General features: G+C 38.8%; 1 protein-coding gene across 2 annotated transcripts in view; it reads right to left on the bottom strand.

Annotated features, from left to right (window-relative positions):
- afap1 (actin filament associated protein 1) overlaps positions 1-21,865 on the bottom strand; it is a 276,239-nt gene that overhangs the window by 39,212 nt on the left and 215,162 nt on the right. The window contains exons 9-13 of one of the 2 annotated variants that reach the window (XM_043698373.1): positions 17,977-18,126; positions 17,185-17,396; positions 5,071-5,216; positions 2,809-2,926; positions 1,261-1,530 (exon numbers count right to left, since the gene is read on the bottom strand). In XM_043698373.1, coding sequence (XP_043554308.1) covers positions 1,261-1,530; positions 2,809-2,926; positions 5,071-5,216; positions 17,185-17,396; positions 17,977-18,126 — 896 coding nt within the window. The remainder of the gene's footprint in view (positions 1-1,260; positions 1,531-2,808; positions 2,927-5,070; positions 5,217-17,184; positions 17,397-17,976; positions 18,127-21,865) is intronic. The other variant, XM_043698382.1, reaches the window with a different exon arrangement.

Below are 21,865 nucleotides of genomic sequence, written 5' to 3'. Positions count from 1 at the left end.
GACTCAAATTTACATCACTGGTTGGGCGAGCATTTATTGCCCATTTTAGTTGCCCTGGAGAAGGTGATGGTGAACTGCCTTTTGAATCACTGCTGTACATATAAATAGGCTCCAGCCAAAAGTAAATAGGTACCCACTAAGGTCTTTGTAAAAACTTTGAACAAAATGGGTAGTAGGATACTAAGTTTAGCCTTATGATTTGCAGAGTGTTATCATCCTGTTTCTGCCTAGTAGAGACCCTTCCAACATATGAGTCAGAGAAAAGAATTGAGGCAATGACCTAGAAAACTTACATCAAGTAAACTGCATAGCGAACAATCATATAACCAGGAATGACATACAATGCATGAAAGTCTTAAAAAGGAGAACGTCCCACATGATTGAGTTTTCCCATGTTAAAAATCACACAACACCAGGTTATAGTCCAACAGCGTTGCTCACAATCACCTGATGAAGGAGCGTCACTCCGAAAGCTAGTGTGCTTCCAATTAAACCTGTTGGACTATAACCTGGTGTTGTGTGATTTTTAACTTTGTACACCCCAGTCCAACACCGGCATCTCCGAATCATGAGTTTTCCTATGGTTGACAGAAAATCTCTGTTGTTGACGTATGAAAAATGAATGGTCGACATTGTTGCAGTTTCAGTAGGAATCCAGCAGATGGCGGTCTTGCTCTAGTTTTACTTCAGAAAAGCATTCTGTGATGAATTGAATCAATTTCCAAATCACAAGACAACATATGGCAACATACCATGTAACTAGAGATTATTCAAAGTAGTTGCCTCATACTGGAAACAACCGTAAAGTCCCCAGGGCGATAAATCTGAATCACTTTAAGTACCAGTTTTTAAAAATTAAAGTAAATGCTATTCCAAACCATTTTCTCAACATCTAAAATACAAATGTACAGATAGGGAATGAATTTCTGTGAGAGGTTCTCCATTTGTCTGCTGTAACTTCAGTGCAAGAGTCACGTACACCAGATGGCCAATATAATTGTCCTTGAGACTATTCTTCTGGGGATTGCACAGCTCTTTAGACTAAGTTGTGGTAAACAAGCAAAATGACACTCTCTGAAATTCATCCCTAATGTTTTTAGTACAATCAGGCTGAAAATGCCTATTTAGAAACTGGGGTAGTTAATACTGACTCTGCCTGGAAAAGGGCATCAATTTGTTTTTTTTTAAAAATGTATACACATAAGAATGCCACATCATAAAGGATAAAGCAAGCATACATTTGGTGGATTGCAAAAGTACCTGTGAGGCTGTTTTGACTGGCCCCTTTTCTGCAGCAGAGGTGTTAGTTTTATTAGTCATAGACCGCGAAGAAGACAGAGGTGAAGAGGCAAGAGTTTTGTTATTTTTAGAAGATAGTTTCTCAGTAGAAAGCCTACTCTGGACCCCAAGTTGTTGCGATTTGCGGGCAATTGGTTTTGGTGGTGGAACGTTGTCATACAGGTCAGTGCTGTCACCATGAGCTTCCTCATACCAGAGCGTGTTAGCATTAGTAGTGAAAACCTCCTGCTCCTGTGATATACAACATAGAACAAGCTTCAGCTGTTAGAAGGAATGACATGCAGACTACATGCCTACAATTTGGCAAAAGCCAACATATTAAATGGTAAAGGAACAGAGCTCATATTCCTACTCCATGCTATATCTTACTATTAGGATAATTTATATAACTTTCTTCTGCTGTTCATGCCTTGAATAATGCCCTGAAAAGCAACTTTTATGATAATATTATTTGGGCACCAGAAATGCAAATTTAAAACACCATTTGACTCAGCACTGAGAGTAGTATTACATATAGATCCATTAGACTCAAACAATATTTTTTAGATAGCTTTGGATGTCAAAAGATCAGGGCAATTAGGAAGACTACACATTCATGGAAAAAATGTTGAAAGAATTTTTTTCCTGCTGTGTCCATTAATAGACATAAAATAAAAGATGTAGTTCAGACTATTGCATTAAAATTACCCAAGTTTTATCACATCATCAAAAACAGATTCTGAATGCTAGTCGCCATGTCTGAGCATAACCAGAGCATAAAATATTAGAGAATGATCATATTATCAGTGTGTTGCTTAAAATACTCCACAAACATCAGTTCAAATTGGATTGAGAGAACTGCTGTACTACAAGGCTCTGGATAATAAATTATTCAGAAAGATTTCAATACACAACAGTACAGTCAAAAGCCTTTAATGCTCTCAAGCATTTTAACAACCATTGCTCTTGGCAGTGCTTTGGCACAAAATCATATTAGATTTTCCAGTTTTTTTGGGGGGGGTGGGGGTGGAATTCAGCGCATTCACTTATTTAGCCAGATGACCAGTGTGTTGGCAATAACTAATTAGCCTGTACTTAGAATTAACCAAATTTGCTCTCAGTTCCTATAATTAACTCCTTATTGACATAATGGTTTCTGTAGTTATTCCAAGGCAAACCATACTTTCTATTTGGAAACTGAATTAATTTAAGACTGAAATCATAGCTTTGCATAAAGCATTCTTGTTGTGGTTTAATCCTTACAATGTAAGGGCTATATAGATTCTTACATAAACCAAACTGTAAGACTTCTTCTCCATCAACTTACTTTAAGCTCTGCTAACTTCATGGTAAGTTAAACTTTTTTGCGAAGGACAAAAAAAAGCTGCATTTGTATGTTTAAAAATGTCTAATTGTCACCTGGATCTAAGAAAAGCACAGTTGAGATGCGTTGTTGAACTTACAACTCACTTCTATGCATTGAGTGGTTTTAACTTTGTACAAGACCGACCGTTAACTAAAATGTCTTACTGTTCCGTTTAGGCAAGGTACATCATCATAATGAAGAGAAATTCCACGTGGACATGAATATCCATTTGGCATGTTGCCACCATATCTATTTGGAGATATCGACCGTCTGTGTAATAAGCTGAAAAAGAAAAAAAAGAATTATGGTGGATGTTGGCAGGTGATGAATATCTATATCATGCATGTTCTGGTAAAAACAAATGGACCTTTCATAATATTTCCACCATAGGGAGTATGACAGGAAGGCCTGAAATTAAATTGGAGCTTAAGCAGCTTGGATTTTGGTTTCCCCTGCCAGTTTCCATGAAGGTTTGGTCAGTGTCCAAGGTAAGGGACACAGGACGAGAGTGGGTTTTGTCAAAGAATGACAAAGGCACCAGGTGGTAACATATTTCATGATATGAAATATTACAGGACTGTCTCTCAGCTGATGCAAGTGGGGTACACCACAGATTTAGATTTTTCTTTCTGCTCCATATTTTTATAAACTAAGCAAATGAGTCAGTCTGAAAAATAAAATGGGAGAGGTCTTGAAATCTCAAAGTGGACACCCTCTGCTAAACGTACTGCCTTATTCTAAGGGCATTTGAGATGTATTTCTAAAGATGTAAGCACCTGACAAACAAGCATGAAAATAAAAAATAAAATGGTATTGACATATTGGTCCACTGAGAAGGGAGATAAGTGACTTTCCTTCACTGTTCTACTAATTTTTCTGTGAACTGAGCTTGGATTAAAGTGGGATAATTGCAATCCATATCTTTTATCTATGAAGATTTTTATCTCTGCTCCCAGTGGTGTTGTTGAATTGAGAATTCTTTACATGAAGAATCAAAGATGGAAGCCAACATCTGATTGCACAATGATGTGGTAGCTTTCTGGTCCAGTGTGTAATATAGCACTGTTAAGCTTAATATATTTATATGTATGTCTTACATACAGTGAGTAATGTATTGGCTGCAATATATATATATATATGCAGCCAATATATTACTCACTGTATACAGTACTTTACAATTCCTTGGTATAATAAATGTTGCACAGGGATACCCAAACCAGGTGCACTGAAGGACCACATAGACCAAAGCATAATCTTACACATGCCACAAAAATATATCCTGGAAAATTTCATACAATTGTCAAAGCTATAACGGTAAAGACCAGTAAAGCAGACAGGTGAAGTGCTCTGGCCTGCAGGCTCTAGGTTGGGCACTCCTGGTGTAATGTATAAAAGTCTAAAATTTCAAAGAAAAATATCAGCTTTTACTTAATCAGTTAAGTCTTAAATTCAAACAGCTTTTTTGTTTTGCTGACAACTATCCTGTATTCTGTACTTGTTTGTGTATAAATAATTTATAGGAGAAAGTGAGGTCTGCAGATGCTGGAGATCAGAGCTGAAAATGTGTTGCTGGAAAAGCGCAGCAGGTCAGGCAGCATCCAGGGAACAGGAGAATCGACGTTTCGGGCATAAGTCCTTCTTCAGGAACCTGAAGACGGGCTTATGCCCGAAACGTCGATTCTCCTGTTCCCTGGATGCTGCCTGGCCTGCTGCGCTTTTCCAGCAAAACATTTTCAGCTATAAATAATTTATAATTAATGGATTGCAATGCTTAGAAGATTCTGTAGAATGGTATAGAAAAAGGAAGCCAGAGACTCATTGTGCTTGTCGCAGATCTTTGCAGGAGCTATTCAATTAGTCCCAGTCTCCCACTTTTATTGTATAGCCTGACAACATTTTTTCTCTTTTCAAGTATCCAATTTCTTTCTAAAACCTATGACTGAATCTGATTCAAACATCTATTTGGGCAGTACATTTCATACAGACCATAACAACATAACAACATTTCATACAGACCATAACAACATAGCAAAAGATGTATTGTAAATCTCTGCCCTCCTGCTTCAGTTACATCTCCCTCTAAGAAGAACAATCTGATCTCATCACTTGACTGAAACCATTAATCCCCGGTATCATTCTGAAATCTCTGATGTTCCCTCTCTCTCTAAAAGGCTATCAATAACAGCATTGACTATTTGCTACAAGTGTTTTAAACTCCTACCACCATTCTGTACAATTAACACACGTTCACATAAATATCTTAAAATATCTATTTTAGTGCAGTGTCATGAAAATAAGAAAAATGGAGTACCCAGATAATTTCAACAAAAAGAAAATCCATCCAAATGTACAAAGAAAGAAAAACCAGGTTCTCATTTTTTTATTTTATCAAAAGTCAGCTATTTATGATGAAGATAAATTCTTACTTGAAGCACTGTTTTGCAGTCTGTATAACACTTGATGTTGTTTCCACATCAATATAATCATAGTGTAGGGCTGCTGGGTCTGTGGAAGAACCAGTTTCAGATAATAAAACACCGAGCCACCTTCCCAGCTCCTCTCCTGAAGAGGTCTGCACAAACAAAAGGTTGAATATTTAGCTTATCAGTAAAGGTGTGTGATCAATGAAAACCATTTTACTTGGCAAAGAAGACAATTTTTACACATATAATACACAAATAATCAATTAGATTAGATTACTTACAGTGTGGAAACAGGCCCTTCGGCCCAACAAGTCCACACCGACCCGCAACCTACCCATACCCCTACATTTACCCCTTTAACCTAACACTACGGGCAATTTAGCATGGCCAATTCACCGTACCCGCACATCTTTGGACTGTGGGAGGAAACCGGAGCACCCGGAGGAAACCCACACAGACACAGGGAGAACGTGCAAACTCCACACAGTCAGTCGCCTGAGTCAGGAATTGAACCCGGGGCGCTGGCGCTGTGAGGCAGCAGTGCTAACCACTGTGCCACCGTGCCACCCAATCTGTGAATGCATTTTATTATGCTGACTTTGTCTTTTCAATACCTTAAGAGTACTGTTTAGCATTACAGCCTGTAGTAAAATATCTATAGGGGTAATTGCAAATAAATTCAGTACTTGCAAATTTTAAATAAATGATGGAGAAACGTTTGGAACAGTTCTCATGTGATATTTAATTTGCATGCAGCTATTCTATGACAACAATTTGCTGACATTGCTATCCATTATAGTCAGCAATTGCAACAACAGCTTACACAGCACTTCTAACATGTCAGAATATATTCAGGCACTCACAGGAGTACGATAAAACAAAAACATGATACCAAGTCGCAGAAATAAATGTTAGGTAAAATGGCCAAAAGATTGATCAATGCATCTCAGAGGAGTGGTGAAGAGAAGAATTCTGAGACAATTGAAATGATGATCACCATCATTGAAGAAGTTATGATTGGAAATGCACAAGAGGCAAAAAGTATAGAAGTTGATTTCTTAGAGTGGATAGGGTTTCAGAATATTACAGAGATAAGATTGGGAAATGTCATAGAGGGATTTGGAATCAAGGATGAGAATTGGCGTTGCCAATGTAGGTTAGCCAACACAGAGGTTATTGGAAAATGGAACTAGTATGAGTTAAGACAAAAGTGGATGAGCTTTTGGTGACTCTGGTTTACAGAGGTGAGAATATAGAAGGCCAGCTAGGAGTGAAAACATTTGGGAAATCAAGGGAACTGACAGAGAATTAGACTTGGGCAGTATGAAAACTGACTCAGTGCTTGTTGGTCATGGAGAGATAACATGCAGATGTGGGAGATGAAGAGGAAATGGTGGAGGGCAAAATGAGTTTGAGGAGTCTGCTTAATCTACCTTAAGGAACTGAAAGCAAATATGTAATTATGTACCCATAAGCACTGAAGTTGAAAGACATGTTATATCAATGAATAAGAGAGCTCATTTACAGTGAAGGCAGATAACACAATTGTATGACTCCATTCAATGACTCCATGTGCTTCCAGTCAGCCTCCCATGCTTCCATTACAGAACACCATGATGGTGGGAGGTTACTTTCTCTCACTGTCCCGGAAGTAAATTCAATAGCTTTCTTGTTCATTAATAAAACAGGTCTTTCAACTTTAATAGTTATGGATACGTAGTCACCTACTGGCTTTCAGAACCTTAAGGTAGATTAAAGAACTATTAATTGAAACATAACTGACTGCCCAAATAATTTGTTCAAGATTTTAGCCTCCTCATTTCCAATACTGGATTTGAGCACACAATCTATGCTGATATTTCAGTTCAGTATCATATGTTTTATGAAGTGTTATCTTTCACTAGGGTCAATTTTTCCATTCGGGCATGCCCGAAGAACCTCACAGCTTTGGTTGAAGAGAAATAGGAGAATTTCCTGGTGCTCTTTATAAACATTAATGAAATAGATTAACTAGTTATTTAGCTCATTGTATTGGTGGAACTTTGCTGTGTAGAAAGCGGCTACCTCTACACTGTCAAAAAGTGTGGAGTTGGAAAAGCACAGCAGGTCAGGCAGCATCCGAGAAGCAGGAGAGTTGATGTTTTGAACATACTCCCTCCCTCAGACGGATATGGGCCAAATGCAGTCAAATGGGACAGCATTCCTGATGAAGGGCTTATGCCCGAAACGTCTGCTCTCCTGACCTTATATGCTGCCTGCCGTGCTGTGCTTTACCAGTGCCACACTTTTCGACTGTGACTCTCTAGCATCTGCAGTCCATATTTTCTTCAACCTCTACACTGTCCCAATCAAACACTCCCACAGGGTACAGCAAGGGGTACCAAACTTTTTCTCACATTGCTGGGTGTTCCTTCAGCAGTTGCTGAGACTGCATTGACCTTGGTGGACAACTTGGACCAACTGGCAGGGTGCATGTCCCCTGGCTATCCTGGTTTTGAGTGGGGGGGAATGATGGTCTACCCCTGCACCACATCCAGGGAACCAACTTCCCCTTTGTTGCCACATTCAGGGCAGGCATCACAAACTGCAGAACAGCTCCAGTGCATTTGATCAGATGCACAACAGCCTTTTGAAAATGGCACTGGCCCTGGCCCCAGGGAGCCCAGATATCCTGGCAGTGGTGAGAACCTCTGTGTGAGAATCAACCTAGCACTGGATGAGTGGGGTTCTACAGAAACACGGTAGGTAGGTAATGAGGCAGGTTTGTGATAATAGGGTGAAGAAACCGACTAGGTCTTGTGGGGAGAAGCCCTGCAAGAAACCCAATGAAAACGACTCTTTGCCAAAATATAAAAAAATCAGCCCTATACTTCAAAAGTAATCCATTGAATGTTACATAGTTTAGGATGATTTGGAAATATGAAAACTTTTATACAAAACACAAATTCTTTCCTACTATACTCAATTTCACAAAGATTTAAATCCATGTAACACCAAAACTGTCTCATTCGGCTAGTTTAGATTTCTAGTTAAGGCCATTTCTGAATGCCCTTTAAAATGCCTCTATATAATTTTGTTACAACAATTCTTGTACATGAATGTAACCACTGAGATTGAGTGGTTACTCTTTGACCACAAATTATACAAAAAGAATGAAGATCATTGGCCTAGGATATTCAGTTAAATTAAAATATTCCTACTCTTACTTTTTGATGACTTCTGTCCTGAGTATTCCTGGACAGGGGTTTCCTAATACAAACATGTCCAGGAATTCTCAAATCCAAAAGTGGAGAAGATCATTGTCAATTTTGAACATTTAAACGTTCAACAGACACTTTGAAAGCTTCTGTGAATAGCACAAGCATATGAAGGGATAGGGACTGCAGAGGGGAAGCAGATAGTGAAGGAGAGGGTAGACCACAAGGTGAGTGATGGAGGGATAAAGATGGAGCACGGTGGGTCAGGGAGATAGGCTGTTAGTGTGCGTGGGGGCATCATGTCTAGCACAATTTGGTTGGTTCCGGCAGGATTGGGTTAGGGTATGCCAGGGTAAACTGCCGTGTTGAGTCAGACTAGGTTAGGTCAGCCCAGCGAGGGGATATATATTTTAGGCTTAGTCATGTTGAGAGATGGCGGGTGCTAAGGAGGGTGGTGTGTCAGGGTATAACACATTGGGAGTTTGGGGTGGATGCTGCCAGGCCCATGGACGTCAAAGTCTGTGGTTAGGGGAGTGACGTTAGGGGTGGTTGGGTTTGGTTTTGTATTTACCCAGGAGTTTGTGTAGATTTGTAAACCTTTAACGTTTCATTGTCAACTACTAAGCTTAGGTGAGCCAGAGATATTCAAATTCTCTGACTTTAATGGGTTTTTGAGGTTGCAAGATGAAAGGGATTAGGAATTTTTGATTTTCCAAGCGAATCCCTTGGAGACAGCAGTGTTGGGATTTTGAGTGATCCTGATGCACAACTCCAGTCTATGCTGCTCGAACGAGTGCCATCCACCAGGATTTCTGGGCCTACATTCTTAATTCAAGATCAGGTATTTGAATTGTTTCGTTCCTTGTAAACTTTTAGTGCATATTTGTTATCTATAAAACTTCCTTTTTTCCCCACAGTTTTGGAATGTCTGCAAGCATTTACAAAAACGTCTAGGCTACAAAGAGCCTAGAAAGCAGCATGTCTATTATCCTACTACAATATCCTCACTTCCTTGAATGTCTGTGAAAGCATCACTGAGACCCATTTCTGAATTTTTGTTTTACTCTGCAACCATATGCCAAAGAAAGCACGGCATATGATATATTGTTTAATTCACTTTAATCTCCAACTACAATTCTGCACGCACAAGTTGTAAAATAAATATTTCAGTTGTTGTGAATAAAGGAGAACTTATTCATTTTATGTTTGATCTCTGTGGTGCAGTTTGACATTTTGGAATTCATATGGGCCATTACAGAAGAAACCAAACAAATTATAGGCCATGTGTTATAACTTTTAGTTAAGTTTGAATCAAAGATCTGTGGTCAAAGGATATTTGTGCGAGTTACTGATTCAGTATTTGTGTACACTAAATGTTACTGAGGCTCCTGGCACTGAATTCAAAAATCAGTGAGCTTCTAGAATGAGACTGTGAAATGCTTTGGGATATTGTAAGTTTGTGAAAGGTAGAATGTGATTGTAAGTTCTTTCCTTTTCCTTCATAATGAATTCATACTTCATTCACCACTGACATTTTCTTGCCTGTTTTCTCTAACTCCACTCTTTTTTCTTCATAAACCTGGTCCTAACTTTCAGTAATGGAAAATTACATTATCTGTTGCTATTTAGAGTGTACATTCCTCACTGGTAGGTTTGTTTACTGACTGGGTGTATTCCAGGAGGATTTATTTTTTGGATAGCTAGCACTACGTCCTGGAGATATATGGCTAATTCTAAGAGATACCAGAGCAATCTAAACCCGACCAGTTGCTAAGAGGTGCAACAATAAACATGGCCCAATATTTATGAAGGCTATATATTTCCAGTCTTTATTTTTAATACAGCCCAAAATCAATTACTAAACACCCAGATATATACCAGACATTAGATGTTAACTAACTTATCAACAGATACATTCATTAAGCCTTAAAATTATAATGCTAATGTAAAGAATTGCAGGGTTGGCTTTATAATGGCTTGCTAATCTTTATTATCCTTTTTGTGTAACCACCGAAATTGAAAGATCCATTGTTTTGAAGTTGTCATGTCATTCTAAAATAGGCACTATTTCATTATCTTTTATTTAAATAGAAGTCATCACAGCCATATTACGGTAACATTGCAGAAAAAAGGTTACTCTGATCATTTTAAAAATGGAAGCAGCAAGTCCCAATAGAACTTCATCAAATTACTGCACTTGTGAATTTAACTGGTACAGGATAGGTTGGATTTCTCAAAAGTAATTCATGAGAGATTCATCGGTGATTCAATTAACATTTCCAGTGGGTAAATAAAAATTCACTGACTACAGTTCCCCTGGTTGTGAGAACAACCTATTTTAGGTCATCACAATCTGATGAGAATCAACCAAATGGATGGATGAGTCAATTAAAAGCTAATTACCTCAAATAAATGTTAAGGGTGATCGGGGTATACACCAGACCTGGGCTTTTCCAGCATAGAGTCATTGAGATGTACAGTACAGTGTCCAACTTGTCCACGCTGACCAGATACCCTAACCTAATCAACATCTATGGAAGTATGATGGGATAGTGTTGAGATAGCAGGCACCTTAAGTTTTGCTCTGTATATGACTCTGAGGCACTATTTTGTGAAACATCTCCCTAGATAGGTGCGAGACAACATCATCTGAGAACATACTTCTCAGCTTAAAAGAAAAAGGTTTGTTCCAGAAATTAACCATAATTCTGCTCAACAAGTCGACGCAATCTACAGGCAGATTACAATAACCACAGATCTGTTGAGTAACAAGAAACTTTCTCCCTCGCTTTCCCTCTTTCTCAAAGCTTGCTATACTTACTGAGTTTACCTATGCAAGCAACCTCCAACTATTCCACTACAAAAGCCATTGTAGCTACTGAATTCTGATTTCAAGTTTCATGCCATTCACTTTTAGAAAGAGAATTCTTTAAGTAAGCCATATCTGTAGCAATAATAGATTCACCCGAATTCCATCTTTATAAGTATCTTCTATCTGTATCTATTTTTATTCTTTGCATCTTTATTTCATCTAATAACTGTGCAACATTTAGATTTTGCAGCTTTCATTAATAGTTGTGTAAAAAAAGACCTCTGATGTTTATAACTAAAGCTTTGCAGCTGCTTATTTTTAAAAATCTAAACATTCAAAATCAAAAGGGAGCGAAAAGACCTGGACAAATTCACAGTTCACGGTCCATGCTGTTGTTATTAAAGTAAAACATTAAAATAGGCTATTTGACCCAACCACTATGGTTTGCTGTTCACAACCTCAATAAGTTTTAGCCTTCCGTTCCCACTTCCTGTCATCCATCTAGCTAAACTAATCAAGTTGGCATAGCGTTGATCTTACCATATTTTGGCAAAGTGTCATTTTTGTTGCGTTCCTTGGAGGGTCTTTCTCCAGAAGATCAAGTAAGTTTCTCAAGCTATTGTCCCAAACCCAGGTCATTAACTGCCCACCACCCAACCATGGTGCCACTGTTGTCCAACACTAGGCTGAGTTTCCCACTCACCCTAGTTGAAAGTACTCTCCACTGCCAGGATATTGGGTCACTTGGTGCCATCTTTAAAAGGCCATTCAGCATCCAATTAAACACTTCATTCTGCAACTGCCCTGTATGGTTCTGGGTCCTGGCGAATGGGATGGTGCAGAGGAGGGATGTCCGCTTCCCACATGACCAGCAGAGAAGGTCAAGACACCAGACCATGCCAGTCAGTTCCAAGGTTGCCACTTGTGTCAATGCAGTTTCTGCTATATGGAGTAACACCTACCAGCGTAGGAAGCTTCTCTTCTAGAATAGGCGCCACCATCTTCTGTGCACAATCTCACATTCACTCTGTCATTATTACTGCAAACACTTCCCATCAAGGCTTGTGCTCTACTGCTCTTACTATTGCATGCAGCACTTCCTATTGCCCACTCAATCTCCCTATATCACTAACCCTGCATGCCCTCTACAATCCCTATTCACTCACTCGAGACACTTCACCACCTACTCCTCACCTGCACTAGCAGTAAAAAATGGTGCTACCCACTTTCATTTCACTCAATCCCTCTTTTCTCTTACTTCAACAGCAAACAGCAATAGAATCGAGAGAGCCAAGATGGAAAGTAGGATGCCTGACATTTGGTTTCTGATGTTTTAAAAGGAGACCCTGATCACCTAGAGCAGCTGAGTGACTGTGCCCAGACCTGCATTAAAATGGAGGCTGCCCTTGACTTACTCTGTTGGGACCATCTAATTGAAGTGTGTCTCCTTTGACTTGACAGAGGATTACTCTCCTTAGACTTTGAGATATAGCCTTTTTTGGACGAGATCCAAAGTGTTTACCACTCACTGGTGGCACATGGTGCAGGTGTGAGATTGATATAGCATGGCACCTTACAGTAGGATGTCCAACCCTTGACTGATGGCTGCCGGCAACTATGGCATTCTGTCTGCTCTCAAAGGCAAGTCAAGACAGAGGCATCGCATGCCTGCTAGCTCTCGCTGTGGGAGCAAAGTTCAAAAAGGCCAGGTAAAGGCCGGGATACTGTGAGCATCCAGGTAGGTGCTGGGAAAATGAGCAGTAAGAGAGCGAGCAAATGGGCCTGAGATGCAGTCCTGAGCTGGGTGCCTGTCCCTGCATGCAAAGTGTCCTTGTAGTGGCATTCCAATGAAAGGTGCTGATGCATTCCAAAGTGCAGCTTTAAAGTGCACTCAAAGTGGAAAAGCAGAGATGGTGTGGCAAGGAAGGCATGTGTCAGATGCCGGTGTTTATTAATCTTGGGTGCATGTGGCATTACCTACGGAGTGTGCGCTGAGTTGCTGGTGCCAGGTATCCACTAAAAGGCACAGAGGAGCAAATGGCGAGCTCAGTCACCAGGTACCCGCTCAAACCTTCATGTCATAGGAGAGTGCATATTAATGAGGTAGAACTAAGTAATTAATGAGGATGATGATGAGCAATAATTGTCTTGAAACCACTCACTGGTGAAATCTCATCTCACTGACCAGAGCATAGTTGGAAAATGTGACTTGCATTCTTGATATTGAGAAAGGCCTCGCTCAACCTTTCACATGATTCTCTCAAATTTCCAGCCAGAACTCATCGTTCAGAGCCCGGAAATATTCCGTCCATAGTTTCTGCCTTAAGTACTTGCCTGGATAGTGAGTTCCTGAGTTCCACAGCTCACTGTGGATGGAAACCTCTCTCACTGCCTGCTGTAAATCTTATATCTGTGGTTCCTTGGTCATGACCCTATCAAGTACTAGAAGATAGAAGTCGTATATTTTTCTGTCCCATAGTTTCATGATTTTGAACTCATTCATCATAATTCACGTAAATTGCTTTGCGGTTAACAAAAGCTTCAATTCTTCACGTTAAATGGCGGTTTCTATATTTAGCACACAGGCAAATTAACTGAAAATCTTTTTCAAACTACGTTTGTTCTTACCCTAATGATCTTATTGAATGGGAATAAAATGGTTCCACTGTTTCATGTTGTTATTATTGAAACATTTGTTTTATTGTACTGACAGTGCTAGCATGCCATCATTTATGTACAAGCACATGGGGAAAACAAACTCACACAGTTATGACAGTTTCGAAGATTTGTAACTGTATTTTCTGATTGCATCAGTAGTAACCCCTAAAAAGCAGTCTTTTCCAACAAGGCAAAATCATTTTAAATATAATAGCCCTTTAAGATCGTGCCTTTGTTTTCTGTTGGTAAGTAATAAAGAAAGTTGTTCAACCAGTCACAGCATTGCAAAGCCAGTAAAAGGCCACCTCTGGGAGACAGTTTTATTCAGAAACCAATTTAAATCAGGAAGTGGAAGGCACAGTAAAATTTTGAAAATCCAGTTTAGTAGTCAGTGAACACAATGCTTGGCATTAAGCAGATAGTAACATAATGCAAACAATGAAGATGTCTTTTAAAATGTTTCTAACACAAAACATCACTTAGTAAAATAATGAAATAAACCTTTATGAAATAAATTTTATTCATGAAAATAATCTGGAGAAGTAATATAACTAATAGTAGCATTACTTTGTTACAGTTAACTTTAAAGCACACATATCCTTACTATGATTTGATTGCAGTTAACTAAATTGCCTTCTTTATGTTACATTCTTGCAAGATCCATGTGAACTATAACAGTCTTTTGGCTAAAATTACATACTTGGTAACCAGAAGCTACGACACAATTAAAATAGTTCCGCAGATAAACTGTATTTATTTTCATACTTGGAAGTCAAGATGTTCATTGGCACAAGCATTATATGCACTGATAATATTCAAAACAGACAAGCAGCAGCTCAGAAGTTGTATTCCGTTAATTGTGGAACTTTCCTACTCCTTCAAAATGGCAAAATGAGAACTACTGAATCAAATTTATCTTTTGCTATTAACAGAAAGGCAAACAACTTTTTTTTAGTAAGGGACTGTTTTGAATCAGGGCCTGAAGAAGGGCCTGTGCCCGAAACGTCGAATCTCCTGTTCCCTGGATGCTGCCTGACCTGCTGTGCTGTTCCAGCAATAAAGTTTCAACTGTTTTGAATCAGTTAGGATTCAATGAAACATTACTTGCTCTCCCTACACTCCTTCCTGGTCTCACCCTATCCTTTGGAGTGTCACAAGGATTAGATTAGATTAGATTCCAGACAGTATGGAAACAGGCCCTTCGGCCCAACCAGTCCACACCGACCCTCCAAAGAAGTATCCCACCCAGACCATTTTCCTCCGACGATGGGTGATTTAGCTTGGCCAATTCACCTGACCTGTGTATCTTTGGATTGTGGAGGAAACCGGAGCACCTGGAGGAGACCCACGCAGACACGGGGAGAATATGCAAACTCCACACAGACAGTCACCCAAGGCTGGAATTGAACCTGGAACCCTGATACTGTGAGGCAGTAGTGCTAACTACTGAGCCACCATGCCACCCTATTTGTTATTTAAATATCAATTTAAAATATTAAACCTGTCAAACATCCATTAAAGCAACTACCTCTTACCACTGGCTTAACTGCAATTTCATTACACAGTATCTACAATGAGACATCTAAGAGGTTAATGCTTGGTTCTGTGAAATTTGCATTTTTTGTACTAAATATTGCAACTGATACTGAACTAACAATATGTTTGCTTTCCTACTACATTTCCTCATTTAAAAATTGCTTCAATCCTTTAATGCCCTTCCTGTTCTTAGTCCCTGACACGGTTAAAATTTACCACTCTCCACTGGGCTTCTGCTTCTGATATGGTTGACCACACCATCTTTCCTATTGTTGTTTGGTGGGTGTGACTTCTCTCTGGGTGCGGTTGCATGTTTTTCTATCCGGTTACTGGCTTCTCTTTTGCTCCTGCACAGTTGCTTCTCGTATCCCCCAATGTTGCCTCTTGGTGACATCAACCAAACACACAGTTTTGCGTTTTCGCATGTACATAGGAGGTATCCAGTTCTACCTCACCACCACTTCTCTTGAGTTGCCCACCTTTACAAAATTATCAGATTGCTTACATGACATCCAGTACTGGATGAGCAGAAATGTCCTCCAATTTAATACTGAAGACTGAAGCCATTGTTTTTCGTCCTCGCTCCAAATTCCATTCCTTAGATAATAACTCTGTTCCTCTCCTTGGCAACTGTCTTAAATTAGGCCAGTCTGTTTACAATTTTGCTATCAACATTTGATCTGGAAGTAAGCTTCAGACCTCATTTTTGTGTTCATCACTAAGACCACCTATTTCCAACTCCAGAACTTTGCTCACCCTCATCCCAACTGCTGCTAAAACTCTCATCCACATCTTTGTTACCTCTAGACTCAACTATTCCAATGAACTGCTGTTTGTCTCCTGTTTGTTATCTTCCATAAATGTGAAAACATCTAAAACTTTAAAAATCAGGTAGCTGAAGGAGCAGTGTTCTGAAAGCTAGTGCTTCCAAATCAACCTGTTGGACTATAACCTGGTGTTGAGATTTTTAACTTTCTCCACCCCAGTCCAACATCAGCTCCTCCACATCATGAAATATCAGAATTAGATCAAGGACTTACATTTTAAAGTGTCTCTTGAAGTAGAAAGTGAGGTAGAGAGGTTTAATTGGAAGCACTAGCTTTCAGAGCACCGCACAACCACATGACGAAGGAGCAACGCTCTGAAAGCTAGTGCTTCCAATTAAACTGTTGGACTATAACCTGGTGTTGTGTGATTTTTAACTTTGTACACCCCAGTCCAACACCGGCGTCTCCAAGACTTTGTTGCCTATGTCTTAATTGACAACAGGTCTCAAACTCCTGTGTCATGGCTGTACTCTTCCAATTCTGCCTTCTGTGCATTTCTGATTATAACTGCTTCACCATGGCTAGCTGTGCCTTCAGTTGTCTAGGCCCCAAGTTCTCAAATTCCCTCCGTCCGCCTCTCTACCTCACTTTCTACTTCAAGAGACACTTTAAAATGTAAGTCCTTGATCTAATTCTGATATTTCATGATGTGGAGGAGCTGATATTGGACTGGGGTGGAGAAAGTTAAAAATCTCAACACCAGGTTATAGTCCAACAGGTTGATTTGGAAGCACTAGCTTTCAGAACACTGCTCCTTCAGCTACCTGATGAAGGAGCAGCGGTCCAAAAGCTAGTGCTTCCAATTAACCCTGATGGACTATAATCTGGTGTTGTGTGATTTTTAATTCTGATACTTCTTGAGTAACTCACATATTGTCTATATAAGGCTGCTACGAATTTACACCTAAGGACATTATATTAAAATGCATAAATACTACCTTTTAACATAAATGTTGTTATTATGATCATAAAATCAAGGACAGAAGAACTTTTCACAATGTGCTTGATTGTTATTGAAATAATAATAATGAACACCGAGAAAAACAATACCAATGTTTTCAGTTCAATAAATGTAGCAATACTGCACCTCTAAAACTGCAACTTCTTGTCCATTCTTAAGCAAACGGAATGCCAGTGGATGTTTGGAATCCAGGCCTGGAATGAGTTCACATCCGCGTAGTGGAATAGAAGCCATTTGAAGTTTCAGGTCAGTTCTATCTTTGTGGAGGATTAGTTTGTTTTCTCTCACTCTGCACCAGCGTTCCCTCCATCGATTGTTAGATAACACATTCAGATAGCCTGGAAAAATGAGGGCAGCAGGTAGATTGCTCATCCTCTATGCACACAACACAACTTTTAACTCAGACACAACCATTCCAATCCACTCATTTTCAAAGCACTTGTAACACCACAAATGAAAATAAGCCCCATCAGCAAGCTTTCCTAAGTGTGAGTTTTTCTGTAACACTGCATATATTGTTCATCAATAGCATGCATTTTAAAATTAACTAATTGGTATGTGACCAAATCTATTTGGAGCACTTGGTCATTGTTAATCTGCAGTATATTATGAATGACAGCACACTTACAATGGGCGGTACAATGGAAAATAAAACAGTTCAACCTTCCTCTGCCAAAGTGAGCAATTTATATTAATGATTTCCATGAACATACAGGGTTTGTATTTCTCTAGGGGTTCTCCTGATCAGTTGCCTAAACTTTGCTGAATTATCAGGACAGCCCAATGATGTTGAAAACAGTCCATAAATTCATTGTTAAAAGGAATGGAAATATTTAAACATAAAAATATGTTAGGTCCAGTTTTTGAAGCCCTGAAGCCAACAAACCTGCTTTCTGCAAAGGGCAGTACAAAACATACCACAGGTAGGGATGTCTTCCTCAGCAGAGGAGGTCTGTTCATCCGTGGACGGCTTCTTTTTACCCAGACCAATGATCCTGGTAATTTTCTTTCCAGTGACCTTGCTCACAGCCCCTTTTGGCTCAGTCTTTGCATTTTTCTTTCCTTTTCCTGTTTGATAAAGCAAATTCAGATTGCAGCAGGAGGATATTATTATCAAGATAGTACATGTGGTTCACATTGCAAGCTATGGGCTGTGCCAAACTATTCAATATTCTTGTCACCACAATTTATGATATGGTATCCTTCAATTTGGACAGCTGTACGTTCTACTCCCCCTCACTTGAAACAGGCTCATCACAATCTTCATTTTGTAATCAATCCATTCATTCATAACTTTGCCAATAAAATGAACAAATATCAATTCAGCTGCTATGATCAAAAGGAGATGTACAAGAGGTGACTGTTTGTCTCTATCGTCCAAACATATCCATAATGATTGTTTCAAACATGCTTGCAGCAAATTTTTCTGCTCATCCAGATGTTTTAATTTTTAATGTTGATCAGCTATTGAATTATCATATTCTATTAAAATTATTATATTAGCACAATATTGTTAAAAATCTTTGATAATTGTTGCATGCAGATGTTAAGGATATGCTGCTATTTCTCATCATGAAAACTGTTACATACTATTGTAATGAACTTTAGAAACAGTATATCAATTAAACCTTGTATTGAATGGTCAGTATAAAAATTCTCAATCTCTTGTCTATCCCAAACTCTTGAGGTAGGTGAAAATTGTAATTAAAATTCTTTTATAATACCAAATGATTTGAGAGTCTTTATGGGCTCTCATCTTACCATCTACATTAAAAAAAAAGACATTTCCAAAGAGCTGACCTTACACTCTGACTGATAACCTGTTGCAAAAGCTGTTCAGAATGTGGACACAGTTGAATAATCATTTAAAGATTCGTATTGAAGAATTTCTGCCTTAATCAACATGAGCAGACAGTATAGGAATTTATTTCATTCCTATTTGTAGCATTACAAATTGATTGCCTCATTTCTTATGTTACAAAGATGATTACACATCAAACACTTTATTAACTGTAAAGTGTTGATATTGTGCAAGGTGCTATGTAAATGCAAGTTTTATTTTATTAAAGTGCTGCTGGTTCCCTGTAAGGTGGATGAGTTGCCATCTGCATACTGAACATAAAGCTACTACAGTTCAGACAAAAGAAACGTCTTTTAAACAGCTGCTTTTAGTGAATCCAAGCAGTTTTACATTACACTCAAAGCTAGCTATATGTACAAAATTGAGAATGCAATAGCACCACCGTAACACACAAAATTACTTTAAAAGTCCATCTCATCTTTTTCCTTTCGGCTATTCTATCCTGCAGCGTTTGTAGGTTTCAATACTGACAGTGTGTGTTTTGCTTCGGTTGTTAGGAAATTAGATCTCGAATCCTGGATTCTTGTATAGCTTTGTACAACATTAGTAACTTGACTCAACTGACTTAACTCAAAAGAGGAAAGCCTAATGTACTGGATCTGATTAATGCATACTGCCAAGGCTACCTTCAGTGTTATCTATCAGACTGATCAATAGACTTACATGTGGCATGAGCAACAAATTAACTTTTGTACATTTAGGTGCTGTACACTGCTTTCTGTAAGAGTTGATTTGTTTTATTTTAGAAACTGTTTGGAATTCAGTAGAAAATCTTTGGGAATTTAAAGCCCCCATCGAAGCTGAGAGCAGCAGAAGTGGGAAAGGCATTTGAAAGTTTCCTACTTAAGCCGCCCACCTCAATGGTGAAAATCTGGATCTTCAGAGTCTGAAAAGGTTTTGGTACTCTAGCACCTGTGAGCAGTAGTCAGCTCAAGATTGAAACACATCATATTTCAAATGAGGAACCCAAACCCACAGTGTGGATGTCCCTTTTGATACAGAAATAAACACAGGCTACAAGAACGACTCAATGTCTGTTTAGGAAATATTTAAAAATTTATTCTGAAAAACCTTAAAGCAATTTTATTTTGGCAAAAATGTAACTGATCTAAACGTAAAACAACAGTGATGCAAATGCAAAAGAACATTAAGTGTCTGCTGAATTAATTGAAATAAAGGCAAGATTGTCATTGCCTTACCAGACCATAGGGCTGCTCTCAGTCACAGAGAGAGAGAGAGAGAGAGAGGGTTGGTTTAACCTGAGGGTCACCACACCTCAAGCAAGGGGAGAGGTTGAGAATGAGAGACTTTCATTGTAATTTCAGCAGGTGCCAAGTTAATACATACCACAGGATAGATAAATTTAGAACTTTTACTCTTCAAATAGTTCTAATCTCCTAAAATAATGCAAATTTCTCTCAGGTGCACCAATTTTTCACAAAAAATATAATCATGCAGCATATTTATTCACAATCAATTAATAAACATATATAAATGGTATGAGTGGAATACTTCACATCAAATGTTGCTTATATTAAGCATGTTGGTTTAAACGGAACTAAATAAAGCCAGTTTTATTTTTCATTGTTCAATTCGACTCATATTAATTCTGCTAATAAAATTCAGTTTAGAGATATAAAAATCCAGAGAAGATTATTTTGTTACAAGGAATTAAAAAGTGCATGTAATAAACTGATGCATTAAGGATCTAAATATATCTTTAGGATATTCAAAAGTGCCTGAAGCAATGAATTGCTATTGATAAACTTCATGCACTCAAAATCTTTGCACCGGTTTTTTAAAACCTTATTCATACTTTCTGATCCGATTGCATTTTCATTCTGATTTCCAATGGCTGCATTCTTAAATGGCGAGCAATTGTGAAATGCAAGCACTGTTACTATGTAAGTGAATGTGATGGCATGCTGCAAGCAACAGAGTTGATTGTTTTTGAAAGGCATCAGTGACTGAGCAAATAATGATTGCAAAACTGACAAAATTTCCTCGTCAATTTCAAATATTTTATGCCTAACTGAAATTGTAGATGAGATATTGATTTAAAATCTGAACCAAAGCATGATACCTTTGATAATGCTATAATCCTTCATCACTTCAGTTACAGTATATGTCAACACACATTGAGAGTTCAGGAGCATGTTGAAACCAGCTTTCAGGTTGAGACTTGAACCAACTGATCCAGAATTGGACTACACTCTTACTGTCATTTAGCTAAAAAAAAAACTACTTAACCAATAAGAATGTCAAATGTTTAGGACCGCAGTTATCAATTCCAAAATATTTACGCAAAAATGTCTCAGCGTCTAATTTGAAAGACCCATTATTCCAACTAAGCCACTCAAGCACTGATCAGTGCCTTAACAAAAAAATACACTTCTGGGAGGAAAGCAATATTTTAGTCGTGGAGTGTGTGAAAGGGAATAGTTTCTCCCATTTGACAATCAAAAACTCGAAAATGGAGTAAAAGCAGCAAATGTATGAGAAACAAAATAGGTCTGGTAGTGCAGAAAGAGGGTGCAATTATTCCCTCCCTTAAGGAGTGGTGAGGAGGGCAAATAATTGTGCAAGTTGGCCCAAAAGAGGTACTTTACCACCACCTCAGCAACTAGATGCTGGGTGAGAAGCTCCATAGACATCCTTATCAACTCACCATCCACAGATTCCTTACAGTATGGAAACAGGCCATTTCATCTATATTGTTTTGGGATACTGCCAAGTCTCACATCAGCATTGGGCCAAACAGATGAAAACCAGTGATAAAGCTGTTGCAAGGAATAGGGAGAGAGAACAGTTAAATGCGTGGCTACAGGGATGGTGCAGGAGGGAGGGATTCCGGTATTTGGATAACTGGGGTTCTTTCTGGGGAAGGTGGGACCTCTATAAACAGGATGGTCTACACCTGAACCTGAGGGGCACCAGTACCCTTGG

The sequence above is a fragment of the Chiloscyllium plagiosum genome, chromosome 1, assembly GCF_004010195.1.
Source record: "Chiloscyllium plagiosum isolate BGI_BamShark_2017 chromosome 1, ASM401019v2, whole genome shotgun sequence".
NCBI classification, from domain to species: Eukaryota; Metazoa; Chordata; class Chondrichthyes; order Orectolobiformes; family Hemiscylliidae; genus Chiloscyllium; species Chiloscyllium plagiosum.
The sequence above is the reverse complement of the archived record's forward strand: the minus strand, read 5'-3'. Positions and strand labels throughout refer to the sequence as shown.